The sequence below is a fragment of the Cyprinodon variegatus genome, unplaced genomic scaffold (assembly GCF_000732505.1).
Source record: "Cyprinodon variegatus isolate N-32 unplaced genomic scaffold, C_variegatus-1.0 Scaffold20, whole genome shotgun sequence".
Classification (NCBI taxonomy): Eukaryota; Metazoa; Chordata; class Actinopteri; order Cyprinodontiformes; family Cyprinodontidae; genus Cyprinodon; species Cyprinodon variegatus.
In genome coordinates this window covers 679,218-698,029 of record NW_015150473.1, presented here as the reverse complement: position 1 = coordinate 698,029, position 18,812 = coordinate 679,218, and the positions used below count along the sequence as shown (strand labels likewise).

The 18,812-nt window shown below is 35.6% G+C and overlaps 1 protein-coding gene across 2 annotated transcripts; it reads left to right on the top strand.

The window, feature by feature from the left end:
- The first annotated feature begins 1,412 nt into the window (after positions 1-1,412).
- mak (male germ cell-associated kinase) lies at positions 1,413-18,683 on the top strand. 2 transcript variants are annotated; one of them, XM_015389240.1, is made up of 16 exons: positions 1,413-1,562; positions 3,549-3,914; positions 6,623-6,677; positions 6,921-7,042; positions 8,795-8,877; positions 11,629-11,761; positions 11,899-12,070; positions 13,459-13,626; positions 13,743-13,985; positions 14,063-14,271; positions 14,405-14,541; positions 15,242-15,379; positions 16,103-16,189; positions 16,794-16,913; positions 17,067-17,165; positions 17,592-18,683. In XM_015389240.1, exons 2-16 carry the CDS (start codon positions 3,814-3,816, stop codon positions 17,747-17,749), a joined length of 2,025 nt encoding a protein of 674 aa, XP_015244726.1. In that variant the 5' UTR covers positions 1,413-1,562; positions 3,549-3,813; the 3' UTR covers positions 17,750-18,683. The 2 variants fall into 2 exon arrangements, with proteins under 2 accessions (XP_015244726.1, XP_015244718.1); XM_015389232.1 differs by lacking the exons at positions 1,413-1,562; positions 3,549-3,914; positions 6,623-6,677; ... (1 more) ...; positions 8,795-8,877; positions 16,103-16,189 and adding an exon at positions 10,771-10,849.
- The last annotated feature ends 129 nt before the right edge of the window (positions 18,684-18,812 follow it).

Sequence of the window (18,812 nt, the reverse complement as noted above, 5' to 3'; positions counted from 1 at the left end):
TTTTTGTTTCGTGTTAGATATAATTATCTGTCTGTTATTATAAATATAACTTTCCATCACAATAAATGTTCAATTGTTGGGGACTAAAGACATTACAAAAAGTTTCAAGTTGTGCTTGCAACACAGATTTGTACCACCATAAAATTGTGGACATGTACAAAATAATTCTAAGGGCCATATGTTGCTGTCGGTTAGCATTTCAGACACACCTGATCCAAATTATTACATTTTAGCTATGGCTGTATGTTTAGCTAAATCCAGTTTCCAACAAACCTCTGATCAGCTTTAATGTCATTACAAAAGAAAACCCCCACCATTATGCTACCACCACCATGTCTTACTTTCTAGTCATCATTTCTTTCTTTTTTTGAAGTACCAATGTTAGATTTTACCTTAAAGCACCTTCCTCCAAATTTCACTTTTAGCACATACTGAGAGAAATACTGATGATGCCCAGTTCAATATTCTGTTTGATTTCAGGGGACACTGAAAGCTGATCTTTTATATTAAGCTCTACGTGAGGCTCTGTCCACTCTAGAAGACAATTTTATATCTATGCTAAATAAAATATGTTTTTTCTTTTATTTTTTCTTTACTACAAAAAATGTAATACATTCTGGGACTTAATCCTTTGTTTAAAATATTTTAGTAGCACACTTTTTTACTCTCCTCGCTAATTTTCTTTACTTTAAAGTCTCTTTCCAAAAATGATTTCAGGGCTGCAATCTTAATTTATACATTTAGGCTGATGTCTCCTATAGTGTAATACATTTTAAGGTCATCTCAGGGCAATCAAATCTAGTGACCTGAGATTTTCTGAGGACATTTTGCTGTGAAGCATCTGAACTATTTAAAGAAAGCCCTCTGTTAGCAGAACGTTTGATATAGAATATTTTGGAAAATTTATGAATATAACAAATTTCTCTTGGCTTAGGTTCACCAATCAGCCCAAATGTATTCCAGTAGCGCCATCTATCGGTATAAATAGCTATGCACCTCTAATGTGATTAGACCACAGAAAATAGAGATCTGTGGTTTAGACAGGCGATTTAATAAGCTAACATTTTTTTCCTGATCCATAGTAGTGCATTAAGATCTTTGCAAAAAATATGGATACAATTAACTACCTAACCGCAGCCACCTATTAGTTTTTTGGTATACAACATGTAGGGTTATCAACATGAAAAAAAAGAGAACTAGGTCAAAGATGATTGATGGTTTTCCTTTTTGACATATCGGTGAAATATTATAATATTGGTAAGATATTCAAATACACCCACTGGATAAAAAAAAGACAATTTTTTTTATCATTAAACGATGCGCGTTATTGTTCCATGTAAAAGAACAACGTTTCCCACAAATCAGTGCGGCCGCGTGATCCCTCCAGTCAACTGCTGGCCGGATCAGCAGCTCGCGGAGTCGCGTTTGTGTGTACGTTTCCATGGAGATAGCTCACGCACACACACAACTAAAAGGAGTTTATCGTGAGTGCGTCGCTACTGCTTCTCCCTTCAGTTTATCTGGAGCTGACAGGCAACGGTTGAAGAAAGTCGCCCTAACTGGTGAGTCTAAAACACAACAGCGGAAACTGGAAGGAAGGAAGCTGATAAGACATAAAACAAAGTGTATTTTCCAGGTATTTAATGTAGGCTACTTTAAAACTCAGCCAGTTTGATCTGTTTGTCTCTTCTGGAAACTATGGCGGCTTAATACGTTTTGATAAACTATGTTTTTATTGTTTAATAGAACTTTTATAGGCTATATCATCAGCACATGTGAAGTTTTTGTTTTGTATGAAGGACTGTGTGTAATTGACATTGATTAGCTTCTTAATGTAATGTGGCCTTGGTACATCCTAATCCCTTTAAATCCCCTCCAGCACATTTTAGGCCAATGAACCTCCGGCCTTTTTCTTTCATTGTCCTCACATTCTCAGAGTTACTGGGCGATAGAGCTGCTACTTGTTTTGATAAAGTAGTGGGACTACCTTAAAAGAAAGATAAATACAATCCCTGGGTTGGAAACACAATATTTATTTGTTAAGATGTGTCACATTCACAACACATGTCATCTCTAGTTACTTTACAGGTCACCAGATTATACAGTCAAATTGATTCCGAATTTTCTATCTAAGGAAAACCAGTTGATTGCATTGACTAATTGACTTCAGCAATCCCTCACACTAAGCATGCCTGTAGGGACAGTGGAGAGGAAAAACTCCCTTTTAACAGGGAGGCCGACTGGGGTTCAAGGAGACAGAAGCAGAGATACATATGTATATATATATGTATATATATATATATATATATATTTGCTAGAATCTTTTGCAGCTGTAACACCACAGTTTCCCCATTGTGGGACAATGAAGGGATTTTCTATTTTATTTTTACATACATTTGCCTTTAAATGATAAATCATATATGGATATTTAAAGTACTGCAGGGATTTTCAGCATACATGCATACACACAGAATAAATAATGCATCATCCAAATGCTGTCAATGTCTTTTCTCAGAGGAGTCATCCCCTGAGAATCAGGGAAGCTTAGGAACTGCAAAACTTTCTAAAGAAAAAAAAAATCTGAAAGAAATCTAAATACTGCATGCGCGTTGAAGTAGATGTTCTTGCCGATGTTGTTTAGAAAGCAAGGTAACCGGCTGATATCAGCTTGTTAGGCTCCCAGAGTGACATAATAAAAAGTAGAAGAAAAAAAGGGTAAAATATTCTGTGCAAAAACTAAATTTAGCAGGGATATATTTTATTTCCAAGTCTGGCACGGAACTGTATGAATTTCATTCAGAATAACACAAAAACATTTTAGATAACTTTTAGATAAATTTTAGAATATAATACATTAAGTCAACTATTAATATTGTTCGTTTTATGTCAGAACAACCAAATTATGTAAAAGCTGTTACTTTTAGAATGTTTGTAAACACTGTAAAATTTAAATAGCTAAACTATGAGATTCTCTCACCAGCCCATGCCTGTTACTAAGATTATCACATTTCCATAATAAGCTTTGTCTGAAAACAAACAGAAAATAACCAAAACATGTCCATATTCATTGGAACATTCAAGTAGCATATCAGTTCCTCGCACCGTGCAGCAAACTAAAGGAGAACAGGAGATATGTTTTGTAAACTCTGTAGCTCTGGTCCCTGTAGTTTTTTCTGAAACCCTCAGGAGAGATGATTTGCATGAACATAACAGCCAAACAGTTTGATCACTTTGCCCTGTGGCGTCAATCAAATCCTCATGCCAGGCAGGGAGGCTGGGGAGCGCTGTGGACGCTGGTAAGCACGTTGGTGATGTAACAACCTATTTACATCTCCTGAGACTAATCCCTCTAGGGCGACCTGTGTCATCACACTGGGGGTTCATCTCGCAGCTTCCTACAAGACTAATGTGCTGCACACCTGATCCTTCTCATTTAGGCAAGCAAGCAGGAAGTGGAAGCATCATCTTTGTCCTGACCTAAGCTGAGTAGGTGTATGTTAATAATAGTGACATATTACTGATGGATTTCACTTTATCTTTCTTCTCAGATGCGTCTTTTCTGCAAACTTGACTGCATCACGAAGATCCGCTCCTTATAAAGATGGACAACGGACTGCAAGATCACATTTAAGCTCTTGACGAGATTTTAGCTGTTGGAGTGTTTTTGGAAAAGGAACAGGAAACTTTTGAGTGCCGGACTGTAGTCTACGCCAGAGAAAATGAACAGGGAAGATATTTGAGTAACACATTTGAGCTGTGTATCTAAAAAACAGAAGTGCAACCAAGAGGCTGATGAAATCGCTTTAAAAGAAGATGAATTGCTACACGATCCTGAAGCAGCTGGGCGATGGCACCTACGGCAATGTGCTGATGGCAAGAAGTAATGAGTCTGGAGAACTTGTAGCTATCAAGAGGTAAGGATTGAATTTATCATTGAATGTTGGTGACTATTTTTCTGCCAATTATAAAATACCTATCAAGAATATAATTTAGAAAAATTTATTATATGACACTTTTACATTATTGTGAATAGCAATCTTTTAAGTGATTATTTTCATTGCTAAAATATGTTTGTGCTTAGTAAATAAAAGGAAAAAATACATCTAATGTATTTTACTAAAGACATAGAAACAAGCAATATAACATTGATGCTAAAAATGTAACATATGGATTATTGCAGTTATAATGTTATCTATAACAGGTTTATTTTCATTTTGGCATTGATAAGACTGTAGCACAATTAGAATTTGAATGTTAAAATGACAAATCATATATATCGCTTTCAGGAACAATAAGTGACGAATTGATGTTACTCTGAGCTATGGAAGGCTAAGAAATGCATTGGTTAAAAAAAAAAAAAGCAAAAAACAAAGCATAATCTTAAAAAAATAAATTGCCATAAACAAAAAATCGGATTCATCGAATTGAATTGATTAAACGAAAACCCTACTCGGTGGTTAATTTGTATTTTTTGCATTAGCGCCTGCAGCTGGTTGCTTCAGACATTTCATGTGTAGTTTGCTAGTTGTTGTTTTAAGGCACTGTTCCCTTAAAGTCGTAGGGAAGTCATATTGAAATTTAAAATCATTCTGGCTTAAACATATATATAAATGTACTGTTTATCAGACCACGTTGTCCCAAAAGTTAGAAAATTTCTATTTAAAAAGAAATCCTGTCTTAAAATCTGTGTTTTTTTTCAGTTATTTTATGCAGGCCAGTTAGTTATAAGTCAGCTTGTACACCTAAATTCAGCCAGTCTTATATCAACGGTCATCTGTCAATCAAATTTTTTAGGTCATAGCATCTTGATATGTCGCAGGTAATATACGCAACGGTTGAAATAAGAAATCAGAATCATTTCCTTTCCCATTGAGTTCCCATTGAGGGGATGGACGTCTGTGTCTTTGGCAGGCGTAGAGCTAACAGAACTGGCAGCGTTGCGAGGCAAGGGCTCAAACATGTATGGCTTGAAGCCTTCTACACCAAACCAAGCTTCTGCCACCCTGGCGTCCTCTTCCACAACAACTTTGTCTCCTCTTTTCTCCTCTAAATAAAAAATGTACGATGGAGAAGACTTATCCACGACCTCACAAAACTCTCCTCTTGCATGTTTCCACTGTCCATGGCATTCCTTTACAGTGACGTTTCTATGTCACCAATCTACTTGGTCCCAATGGAATTTCCCATTGGGAACCTACTAGCACTAAGTTGCTAACTGGTTAGCAAGATGTTTCGGACAAATCAGCTACAACCAAACTTGTTGCGAACCTTCCACCACAACAATCCTGCCCCCTTGATAATCAACCAATCGCATTCGGTTTATTCACTGTAAAGTCAGGCACCACTCTGGAGAATTTGGAAGTGCAACTGTTGGAACAGCCGCTTCCCTACGACTTTATTTTCCTGTATCTAAAGGAGAAGTATAGGAGCCATCTTTAGCCAACTGACCAAGATTGAGCAGCAACAGGTGGGGAGGGCCATTGCTACTTTGTTGTATTTTCCATACAACCTGAATGAGTCTGCACCACCTCTGGCATTTCATTTAAAACATTTGGAATTATATAAACGGTCTGTTTTAAAACCTTGGTATTTGCTTATACCGATTATCTTGTACGTTATAGTGTTATACATGTTAACATACAACTCTTTGAACTGTTTAAAGTGGCTGCACATTGGAGTAGCTTTGCAAGCTGCACATTAGCTGCTCTGTAGATCAGGTTTTCTTTTTCTGATGTTTGTTTTTGTCTATGGTGTTGAATGTTGTGAAACTGGAAGGATTATAGGGATATCTTTTGTTATTTTTAGACACTTGATATGATGTGTAACCATAGCTACCATGGCAAATTAATTTTTTTTTACACCTGGGAGCATTTCATTAAAAAAAGGAGGTGTCAGGGTTGCAGAGCAGGAGTAAGAAGAGAAAGGAGCAGGAAATTCAAGTCTTCTCTTCCATCAATCATTGAAATATGATATACAAGCCTGAGATAATTTGTTTATTTCAGGTTTCTTGAGATCAGTAGTGCAAATAAACCAGGAGTTTTTTATCATACACATAGCCACAGTGTTCAATAATAGACAAGAAACCTGGGTGAAGGCTCCACTTGTTGTTGTTGTTGATTACCATGCAAGATAATACATGCGGTGACGGTAAAAGGCAGTGAAAGTGTAGAGGGGGCGTGTCAGGTTCCTGACAGTGTGGAGGACATTAGGAGAAAAAGAGATGTGCTCACTCTTTAGCTCTTATGTAATTCCCAAGAGAGAGAGGGATATTGTTGATTTGAGGAGATAAACCCATGCCAGCTGCCACACAGCTCCTCACGTGTTTTGTTATATGTATTATATAAAACAAACCAAAAAAAAAAAAAACTGACAAAACAAACAAATTGGTTAAGTCCACACTAGAAAAAAAAGTCATGTTTGACAGCAAGAACACTGTTACTCTTGAAGTTTTGCTCTTAAAATAATGTTAACTGTAATTTGACATCTGAAAGGAGCTGCATTATTTATGGAGAAAGACAAATAATAGTACTATGTAGTCCATTTGTTGTTACCTGGAGACAGGGCGTCTCTTTTTACAGCGTCTCTATGCAGCAGAAGCTCATTTCTCTTTCCTGTCGCCTAGGATGAAGCGGAAGTTCTACTCATGGGAAGAATGTATAAATCTAAAGGAAGTCAAGGTATGGATAGCCGCATCAGTATTAGTGATTGACACAGCAGCTTTAGTATTGATGTCCCATTTAAAAATGAAGTTAGAAAAGCACTGATTGGAATGCTATTTTCATGTAGGTTGTTCCTCTCTTTAAGATAAACTAGTCTGAAATAGTCAAAGCTTTAAAAAACGACCCAACTAAAGGCTGTGAAATTTTTTTTGCAGGCTTCATAGTATGTTTTCCTGTCTTTCACATTTTCTCTCACTACAGTCTTTGAAGAAGCTGAACCATACAAATGTGGTGAAACTAAAGGAGGTTATCAGAGAGGACGATCAACTCTACTTTGTTTTTGAGTACATGAAAGAAAACCTGTATCAGCTGATGAAAGACAGGTAAGAAGACTGCAGCCGGTGTACAAAAATGTTTAAGGATGGTGTTCTATGATGATAATAAAACACCACACAACGTCCATCAACATATTTTACACATTTTATATTATAGTTGTTAGTTTAATACTGAGATATACTAGTTACAGAGGTAGTAACTAGTTATATATTCACTTGAGTAACTTTTTAAAGATAACTTACTTGTAGGAACAGTTTTACTGTATCGTATGTCTCACTTTTACTTAATGTTCTTGTGAAGAATCACTACTCTTACTTGTTAAAACATATATATTTATAGCCTATTGAGGATTGTTTCATAAAGTTAATGTTAAAAAAATGTATTCGGAAAACAGTTTTTTTCTACCTGCTTTTTCCATTTGTAACTTTTTTTGTGCTTTTGATTTACTCTAGTCTTTAGAATACCAGACTTTACACATAACAGTCTGATTACATCATTTTTAAATGTTAAATCAGAGGATTTGATCAAACAGTTCTTGAGAAGTCTTCTTACCAAATACTTTTTAAAAAAAACTCTTAACTCACTAACATTACTTGGTACCTACCTCTGGTTGAATATTTGAAATTTCTTTAAAGATTTGTTAGTGATGTGTAAACTTGCAGAGGAAACTGGTTTGTTTCTGTCAAATAAAAAAAACAACAAAAAAAACGGGAAGTTTGTTTGTTTTAGTCTAAAATCAGAAAGAATAGCAGTTAAAGATGCGATGTATGAAGGCTGTATTATGTCATGAAAAATATGTCTGCCTGCCCCTTTAAATTCAAATATTAATTCTATGTTTACAGAAGAAAATTGTTTCCTGAGTCAGTGATCAGAAACATAAGCTTTCAGATTTTGCAAGGTCTGGCATTTATTCATAAGAACGGTAGGTACACTGTGATGGGTTCATGCCTCCAGATCTTTGGGAGTGGTTTCATTCTGCAAGATTCAGCAACACATATTTACTGTCAAAGTATTGGCTCTATTTAAAGATTAAATATGAAAGAAAACCAAAAGAATAGATTCTCTAAAGAAAAATAGCTTGATTGATTTAAATTCTTATAATTCTTGTAGTATGGGACCCCTCCATCACTCTCTTGATGGAAACATTTGTCTAACTCTGGTCTAACTCTGTTTTCTGTGCCATGAAAGGATGCATGGATGCTCTTAGTTTCACCTTAAAGGCTTTTTTAGGACATCTGAAAGTTTTTTTAAGTATATATAAATTGCAAATTACATGGATAAAAAGATCCATAGAAAAGCATGTCTGTGTACAGACAATCATTGGGCAGAGCCATGCGAAGGTATTCAAACCCCTGCATGAATCAGTGCTGTTTTTTTTTTATGGAAGAACTGAAAAAAAGAAAAAAAAAGCAAGCCACATATAGTTCCATTGTTTGTAATGACCAATGTTGAGGCCACAGAGAGTATGAAAAAAGTACTCTGGTCACAGAAAAGGATTAAAACAGAAAAGCATGGCAGTACTTTCAGATTTTGATTCATATTCATTTTGATAAATTTAATATAAATTCATGAACCACGTATATTCTACACTATGTAGATGCATGACAGAAAACCGCAATAAAAAACTTTTAATATGTGACAAAATTAAAAATAGGGAATGAATATTGCACTGTAAACATCCATGCGTCCTTTAACCATAAAGCATGTACCCTTCCATGCATGAATTTTACATTTTTCTTTTATGTCCTTTTTGCACCTTTCCTTTTCCCCCCTATTTTTTCCTCTTTTCTGGTGTTAAGAGAGAACAAGATGTTCACAGAGAATGAAATTAGGAACATCATGTTTCAAGTGCTGTCTGGGTTGGCTTTTGTGCATAAGCATGGTAAGGGGCTTCACTTTGTCATTTTTCTCTTTTGGAAAAAATAACATGACCTTTTGCTTTTTTAGGTTTGATATATTTCATGTAAGCAATCTTGTCAGTGTGACCAATAGGTAGGGAGGTATTACATATGCAAATATGTTTATATATTGTTATTTATGTTAGTATGTTATTGGTTATAGCCACTAGGTATGCTCATGCTCTCTCCTAAATAAATTATATAGACGAATGGAGCAAAATATATCTTTTCAGACCATTAAACACCTTCACCCCTGTAGCTAAATTTGATTAATTTACAGCCGTGATTTTTTTTTATAGATGTTTTTCAGTTCTCCTCATGATGCAACATGCTGAACTGATGAATTTGATGTAGAAGAAAAACTAGCTACACTTAAAAATTTATAAATATAAATTTATGTATTAAAAAGAAAACAAACACATCTTAAAAGATTCTACAGCTGACTGATTGCAACAGAATACAGTTACCCAAAAACTGGTTAACCCTAGAATACTGGAGGAAGGTGGATGTCTTTTTATATCATGACAAATTTGCTTTTTTTTGGTCTGAATATTTGAAATAAACCTTAATTAGTCTGATCTCTCTATTTAAAGTATGAGTGGTAATATGATATAGTAATCTTTCCTATTCTTTGAATAATATACCATTTATGTTTATTTTTAAAAAAACAATCAGAGATTAAATTAAATTTTTTTTCCCTATTAAAGTTTACAAATTATTTTCTTTCTGGTTATTGTTTTATATTATGACTTTTTGTCCCCAGGGTTCTTCCATAGAGACATGAAGCCTGANTGTTTGTTTTAGTCTAAAATCAGAAAGAATAGCAGTTAAAGATGCGATGTATGAAGGCTGTATTATGTCATGAAAAATATGTCTGCCTGCCCCTTTAAATTCAAATATTAATTCTATGTTTACAGAAGAAAATTGTTTCCTGAGTCAGTGATCAGAAACATAAGCTTTCAGATTTTGCAAGGTCTGGCATTTATTCATAAGAACGGTAGGTACACTGTGATGGGTTCATGCCTCCAGATCTTTGGGAGTGGTTTCATTCTGCAAGATTCAGCAACACATATTTACTGTCAAATTATTGGCTCTGTTTAAAGATTAAATATGAAAGAAAACCAAAAGAATAGATTCTCTAAAGAAAAATAGCTTGATTGATTTAAATTCTTATAATTCTTGTAGTATGGGACCCCTCCATCACTCTCTTGATGGAAACATTTGTCTAACTCTGGTCTAACTCTGTTTTCTGTGCCATGAAAGGATGCATGGATGCTCTTAGTTTCACCTTAAAGGCTTTTTTAGGACATCTGAAAGTTTTTTTAAGTATATATAAATTGCAAATTACATGGATAAAAAGATCCATAGAAAAGCATGTCTGTGTACAGACAATCATTGGGCAGAGCCATGCGAAGGTATTCAAACCCCTGCATGAATCAGTGCTGTTTTTTTTTTATGGAAGAACTGAAAAAAAGAAAAAAAAAGCAAGCCACATATAGTTCCATTGTTTGTAATGACCAATGTTGAGGCCACAGAGAGTATGAAAAAAGTACTCTGGTCACAGAAAAGGATTAAAACAGAAAAGCATGGCAGTACTTTCAGATTTTGATTCATATTCATTTTGATAAATTTAATATAAATTCATGAACCACGTATATTCTACACTATGTAGATGCATGACAGAAAACCGCAATGAAAAACTTTTAATATGTGACAAAATTAAAAATAGGGAATGAATATTGCACTGTAAACATCCATGCGTCCTTTAACCATAAAGCATGTACCCTTCCATGCATGAATTTTACATTTTTCTTTTATGTCCTTTTTGCACCTTTCCTTTTCCCCCTATTCTTTCCTCTTTTCTGGTGTTAAGAGAGAACAAGATGTTCACAGAGAATGAAATTAGGAACATCATGTTTCAAGTGCTGTCTGGGTTGGCTTTTGTGCATAAGCATGGTAAGGGGCTTCACTTTGTCATTTTTCTCTTTTGGAAAAAATAACATGACCTTTTGCTTTTTTAGGTTTGATATATTTCATGTAAGCAATCTTGTCAGTGTGACCAATAGGTAGGGAGGTATTACATATGCAAATATGTTTATATATTGTTATTTATGTTAGTATGTTATTGGTTATAGCCACTAGGTATGCTCATGCTCTCTCCTAAATAAATTATATAGACGAATGGAGCAAAATATATCTTTTCAGACCATTAAACACCTTCACCCCTGTAGCTAAATTTGATTAATTTACAGCCGTGATTTTTTTTTATAGATGTTTTTCAGTTCTCCTCATGATGCAACATGCTGAACTGATGAATTTGATGTAGAAGAAAAACTAGCTACACTTAAAAATTTATAAATATAAATTTATGTATTAAAAAGAAAACAAACACATCTTAAAAGATTCTACAGCTGACTGATTGCAACAGAATACAGTTACCCAAAAACTGGTTAACCCTAGAATACTGGAGGAAGGTGGATGTCTTTTTATATCATGACAAATTTGCTTTTTTTTGGTCTGAATATTTGAAATAAACCTTAATTAGTCTGATCTCTCTATTTAAAGTATGAGTGGTAATATGATATAGTAATCTTTCCTATTCTTTGAATAATATACCATTTATGTTGTTTTTTTTAAAAACAATCAGAGATTAAATTAAATTTTTTTTCCCTATTAAAGTTTACAAATTATTTTCTTTCTGGTTATTGTTTTATATTATGACTTTTTGTCCCCAGGGTTCTTCCATAGAGACATGAAGCCTGAGAATCTGCTGTGCATGGGTCCAGATCTGGTGAAAATAGCCGACTTTGGGCTAGCCAGAGAGATCCGCTCCAAGCCGCCTTACACAGATTATGTCTCAACAAGATGGTAAAAAAACAAAACAATTAATGCTAGTTGATGAATGTGATGTCTAACTGCAACACATGTTTTTACTTAGAAAGTTTTACAGTTGAGATGATTTTATATCACTTCAAATCAACTTTTACATTTTGGTCTCCATTAAGGTACCGAGCTCCTGAGGTGCTGCTAAGGTCCTCTACCTACAGCTCCCCTATTGATCTGTGGGCTGTTGGCTGCATCATGGCTGAACTCTATACCCTTAGACCTCTTTTCCCTGGAGTTAGTGAAGTGGATGTAATCTTTAAGATCTGCCAAGTCCTGGGCACATTTAAAAAGGTGAGAAGATCCAGGAGTGAAAGAGGTAGAAGTGTAGACTTGTCTTCTACATTTTGAAAATCCCACTGCATGCAGCAATTTCTGTCTCTCTTTTTTTTATTTTTATTTTTTTTTACAGATGGTTTAAATTATAGGATACACTGACATTGCTAGTTGATATATAAAGTGAATTGTATCTTTAAAATGCAACGGCAGTTGAACATGTAATCGTAAAAATCTGTTTTTCTTTGTGTTTTAAAAAAGGGGCTAGTGCATGCAATAAAACATGTGGGGTTAAAAACAATCCCATTTGAGTAGTTTCCCAACCCATCGCTGGTTAAATGTTGGACAGAACACACGCTGGGTTGATTTAACCTAACAAATTGGGTTGATATTCTTAATAAAACATTTGGGTTGCTTATATAATCCAATCAAGTGCTCATATTGACAACACTGGTGGGTTATTTTAACCCAGCAAGTTGGGTTGTTAACATATATTATACATTTGGATTCTAAAATATATAATATTATTATATTATGTTACACCTATGATAATTTTTTTCATATATTACAACTATCACTTCAGTATCCTTGCTGGAGATCACAGTCAAGGCATGAGAGCAAAGAAAACTATTTGCAAACAGAAGCACAAATGAGTGCGACAGTTTCTTGTAAATAACGATTCTGTTACTTACAATGTTAACTTTAAAGAAAAAATACTGAATGCATTAGTAATTGTTTTATTATTGACTTATATTCTTAGTAATTCTACAGAAAAAAAAACATCTTGACTAGCTGGAATGTGGCCAAAGGTCAGCGGACTAACTTACAAAAAAACAACACAGAATCATCAGTGTGACGTGACGTCTAGCTTTTTAACACACAACTACATTCATTCCATTACATTCAATTTATGAAGCTAATACTCAACAGTGCCTCAAAAACTTACATCTTAATGACTATATAAAACCTCTTATAACAATTTAAATCATATATGGTAAAAAAAAAAAAAAAGGCTAAGTATGTCACAAACCTTACTTTGTGCTGAATTGAATGTGGTCCGTCTCATCAGCTGTTGTTGAGGTACAGTTGGTGGGCGGTGCTATGTTGCACATTGCTCGAACATCAACCCAGTTCGATGTCCAACTAAGCCAACACAACATTATAGAATTTACAACCCAACACAGCATCATGCCCAAGAGAAATAAACTAGTGAGTTTTCGGAATATCCTATGAAAATAACCTAATTAAATGACCCAACAGGCTCAACCCAGCAGTTGGGTTAAAGAACCAACTAGTATTTCGTAGAGAGTGGAAGTAACAACAGGTCTTTTGATAAAGTACCAAACCTTATAAACATATTTTTGAAGGCATAATTTGGTACCACTAATATAATCTCTTTCTATTAGCCTGATTGGCCGGAGGGCTACCAACTAGCCACTTCTATGAACTTTCGCTTCCCCCACTGTGTGCCGACCAACCTGAAGACCCTTATTCCAAATGCCAGCAAGGAGGCTATTGCACTGATGCATGACCTCCTGCAGTGGGACCCCAAAAAAAGGCCCACCGCTGTACAGGTGAGTGAAGATCTGAAGTGAAGCCTCATATGACACCTTTGTATAATGTCTTTTTGTTAGTTTATTGGGAAGATTTTAAGATTTGCCTTCCCTTTCTCGTTGCTCTCCACGGCAAGGCCTTGTGGTACCCTTATTTCCAAGTAGGCCAATTGTTGGGGCCTCGTTCTCAGAGCCAAGAAGTTAAGAAGGTCCAGACTCGACCAATTGTTCAGAAGCAGCTCTCCGAATCAAAACCAGATCCCCAGGAGCCATCATCAGATTACAAAGCTTCCTCCTCTAAAAGCCATCAGCATCATCAACCCATTCATCAGATTCAACTGCCTCAGATTGACAGTAAAATAGATGGAGTCACCCAGGCAGTGAGTATCTTCATGAAACTCCAGCCTTTTATTTCCAGATGAATTGCGTAGAATATATAGATTTTTGTTTTTTACAGAAGACAGCATCAGTTGGCAGTGAAAATGTTATAGGGAGCAGCGGGATGGGGCTGCTAAAGAACGGCCGACGTCGCTGGGGACAGGCAGTTTCCAAGACATCGGACAGCTGGGACGAATCCGACCAATCAGAAACGGCAGCTTCCACTTCTAAGAAGCCTAGCCTGGGGACTGGAGAAGAGGCCAGGCGCTCTAAAGAGAACTGCTCACAGTAAGTGTTATCATGTCATAAAAGGTGCAGGCACGTTTGTGCTGCAGGATTCATTAGATTGTAGGAATACAGCTTATTTTTGAACAAAAACAAACTAAAACAGCTATTTTTTAATCATCTAATTTGTACACAGATCCAAGGAGCAGAAACCTCTATATTCATTCAGCACAGTAACAAAAATACCCAGCAATGTTAAACTTGGCCAAACGGATATTATTCCTGGATCAGCAGCACGGCAGCGCTATCTAACCCAGTCCCGTTACCTGCCAGGTAAGACAAATAGGCAGCCTTCTATTGAGAGTCAATGAGAAATTATCTAAAACAAAATGTCCAAACACAGTTAAAAAAACAGTTTGTGGTCATTAAATGTTAAAAATATATGTAACTGTTTATTTTAGCTTTTATCACTACCAAGTAACAGGAGTTGATGTGGTTAGCACTGCTTTAGATAAGATGACTAATCTGCTTTTAAGTTGCTGTGCAGGATAATCAGCCACATGAGAGAGTCTTCCCCTCACTCCTATCTTATCAGTGCACATTTTCCAACAAGCCTTAGACATTCTGTGATTATCTGAAACACAGAATATCCCAAACATTAAAAGCTAAAATTAAGGAGTAAAACATTTATTTTGTGCCTTCCATTGGCCTTTTATCAAAACACCAGCTGGCGAATGTATACGTCTACCTCTATTCGAAACATTGAAATGTTTGGATATGAATCTGTTAATAGGGAAATATTTCTGCATTTTATTAAATAGTTGCAATAACGGACATAGAAAAGCCTCCTCCTGTATTTCGGTACATTTAAAAAAAAAAAGTAAGTAATAATAAATGTTATTCTACCAATGAAAAGACATTAGATATCACTACACTGCCTTTGCGTTTCCTAGCAGTGAAGGAGTCAATTTCCAATTTGCATGTATTCAATGCAAGAAGAAACACTCGATTTTTATGTATTTTTCTCTTTTAGGTTTAATTAGCAAGAATCAGACTCCCTCTGGAGAGAAGGGGTTGAGGGGAATGACACTGCGGGACCTGTTGGAGAACTCAAACACTGTAAATAAACCACTCTGCCCTATTGGGGGAGGAGTGGCCGGAGCCAATGCAGGTAATGACTGCTAATGCAGCCATGTTTGGTGATGTATCATAGAGTGCAGAGGGGAGAAAACTCAGCTTCCCAGATTATTCTAACATGTAATAATGTTTACAAAGGGAAAAATGGTCACGTCTGTTGCTTGACTGCTGCACAAGATATTTCCTTTTACGAGGCTGATGATAGCTTTTACACAACATAATGTGTAAATTGTATTCTTTCTGTAGTCCAACAATTATCCTAGGGCTTTATCGCCTCTTACTTTGTTGCTTTTGTATTTTTTTCTTACTTTTCTTTGAAACTGAATGCTTAAATTTCTCTTTAACTTTCCTGAATTCCACCACTGTTGGACGCATACTTCTATTCTACTTTATTCTTTAGCGGCTAAAGTACCACCAATGTCTTTGGTTCAGGACTCTTGAAGTGTCCACAGCTTTAAAGACAGGAGACATCTATAAATCATTTGTTGTGTAGACAGTCACACAATAGCCACCTCATTACTTTGCTGTCCTTCTTTCACCTCAGGTTTTCCTTTCATTATGTATGTATGAGATGCAGTCTGTTAAAAATCAATTGCTCCCTAAATATCCACAAAGTTTATTCACCTCTCTTTACCTTTTCTTCTCCTGTTGTTTCTTTGCTCCTATTTTAACATATTTCCTTTTATAATCATTTTCTCTTGCTTTTTTATTGCATGCATATGCATTTCTTCTCCTTCTCTACAATTTGTGAGATTAGAAGAGAATGCCTCTAAATCTATGGATAGCACTCCAGAGAAAACTGTTATCAAAGAACGAATCCTGGAGAAAACGGATCTTCTAAAAGGTGCTTAAGTAAAAAAACAAAACCTAACATTTTGGCTGTGTTACGGTGTGTGTGTATGTGTGTGTTTGAGCGCATCTCTGTCCTGAAAATGTCTGCATGTCAGGAAGTACACGTGTGGTGGACCTAGCAGAAGCTTGCAGTATAGCTGGAGTCTTAGCGGCTGATATTGACCTCCTAAATCTTTAGCTTATGCTTAATGTATTCTGTTTATGTGTGGAACAGTAGCACATCTCGTAATCACTGTCTAAACTAGTAAAAATTGCAGGACTTTGTTCATGGTGTATTGAATAGTTTTAGATGAAAATATGACTAACAGCCACTGTGGCAGCATATGCAACCTGATATTCAAGTTAAGACTTCAACAAGTGCTGAAAAACAGCGGAAACATACATGAAGTCATGGTCAAGAAAATACCCCACTTGCCATTTATAGTTGATACAAGCGAAATAATGTTGTAGGACAGCTATGGTTTCAGTTTTTTGGTGCATTTTCCTTTTTTTTATCTCACAATTTTTCTTTTTCTTTTCTAGACCAGTGATGCTTGTATGATGTAATCTCAACATATAAAACCAACTCCTTTAACTGTCTGTTTTTTCTCTAAAAGGAAACTTTATTAGCACCAAATACAACCTCTCAGGTGGCTACATCCCTACCTTCCAAAAGAAAGAGGTTGGTGCCGCGGGACAAAGAATCCAGCTCGCCCCCTTGGCGGGCCAGCACTACAGTAAGACTTTCAGCTGTTATTTGTTGTCGAATATAAACGCTTTCCCACCTGTTGCTTCCTTCCATGTCAATTACACTTTTTTTTCCCTGTTTCATCACTTCATATATCTCAGTCACTAAAGTCATCCAAACCTTGTCTCTTTCTTTACTTTAGTCACTCTTTCTTCTAACTCTCCTCCTGATCATAAAAAAGAAAATAAGCCTGTAAAGCTCAAGCCCATTTCCAACTCTTCTTTGAGTGAAACTAATGAAGGTACTAACTTTGTAAATTATTCTGGTGGTTGGTTTATTTTTATTTATTTGCTGTTACTTAATCATTTAAAACTACAGTAGCAATTTTAAACCTTTTCTTTTAGACACCTTCTTACCAATAAAAAAGTATGGGGTTATATTCAATAACTTTGGATGTGTTTAGTCAGGATAAATTAACCTTTTAAGGGTTTTTTTTTATTGATCTGATGTAAATATTCTAATTTTAAATTATGTGTTTTCATTTGCTTTAAAGAAGAAAATAATCCTTATTATAGAAACTGATGAAAACATAAATCTGTGGTACATCATCTATAGAAGACTTTTGGTGGTTAGTTACTGAAATAAGCGTTTTAATCATATTCTGACCCACTGAATGTGACTTTAGTAAGCTGCTACGTGGAAACAACTGACTAACGTTTCTCTTTAGATTACGAAGGCTTGAAGCGGCGGGCAGACAGGACTCAGGTGAAGGGCAGCAGCTTTTCAGCGCTAGAGAAAACTCCTGGTAGCCTACTGAGCCGAGCTCCTGGTGTGCAGCCGGTCCACGGCAGGGTGGATTGGACAGCCAAGTACGGCAGAAAGTGATTATCCAAAAAAAACAGGTGGCAGCAACTGATCACCGTGCTTGGGAGCCATCTTAAATCCTAAGCACCTGGATGCATATTTTTTTCCAAGAGGAGTTCAACTTTGCTGCTACTAAACATACTTCCTATGGTCGAACATGTTTGCCAAGAGTGTTACTGTCTACGAAGAAATCTCAAAGTATTCATGGGTGATCCAGTGTAACCCAATCAAATGCATAATGCTTGCATGTTATAAATTAAACCTTTTTTAAATTTTATTTTGTACATTTGTTGTTCAGAGATTTGCAATGTTTCATGCAGGTAGCAGGATCATAATGTTCATAATGTAAAAGTACTCCTAGATTATTTGTATCATGCAATGAAATATTTTGTAATTATTTTATATTCATAAATTAATAGAAGTTCAAAGTGTAATAAAAAAACAAGTCTTGAATTTTTTTGTACAAACTACATTTTATCAAAAATTTTTTGTATTTTTGACCAAAATAATAGTGCATGTTCAATTCTGAGAGGCTGTTTTAAAACATGACCAAACTGGAGCTGAAGAGCTTCCACCTCCCGAGGACGCTGCAGGCTCCTGGAGCAGCGTCAAACCCAGCTTCCCCACCACCAGCAGGTTTTTTGTTTTTGTTTCAGAAACCCAGATATTTCACCTTCTGAAATTTAATAAATCTACTGATGTATGGGCTGCAGTTTCTTAATTACCTATCAGTTATTGCTCATTAATTACTGTGTAATTTGTTCAACTTTTTCTGACACCAAGAGTGGGAAAGGATTTAATGTTGTCATTTACGCAGTCAACAAATTATTGTAGAGGTGAGCTGGAGCTCTTAGCTCTGGTGGTCTGCCTTTTGGGGGAATCTCACTGATTGGCAGCTTTTGGTCACATTCATTCAGGATCTATTGAGAATTGTTTTGAATTACACACAGCAGATACAGTATTAATTCCAAAAGGAAAAATATAAATCAGTCAAAGTACTCCAAGATATTTGTATTATACAAGGAAATAATGAAACCTTTTGTAATTTTATATTCATAAATTAATAGTTCAGTGTTCATAAAAA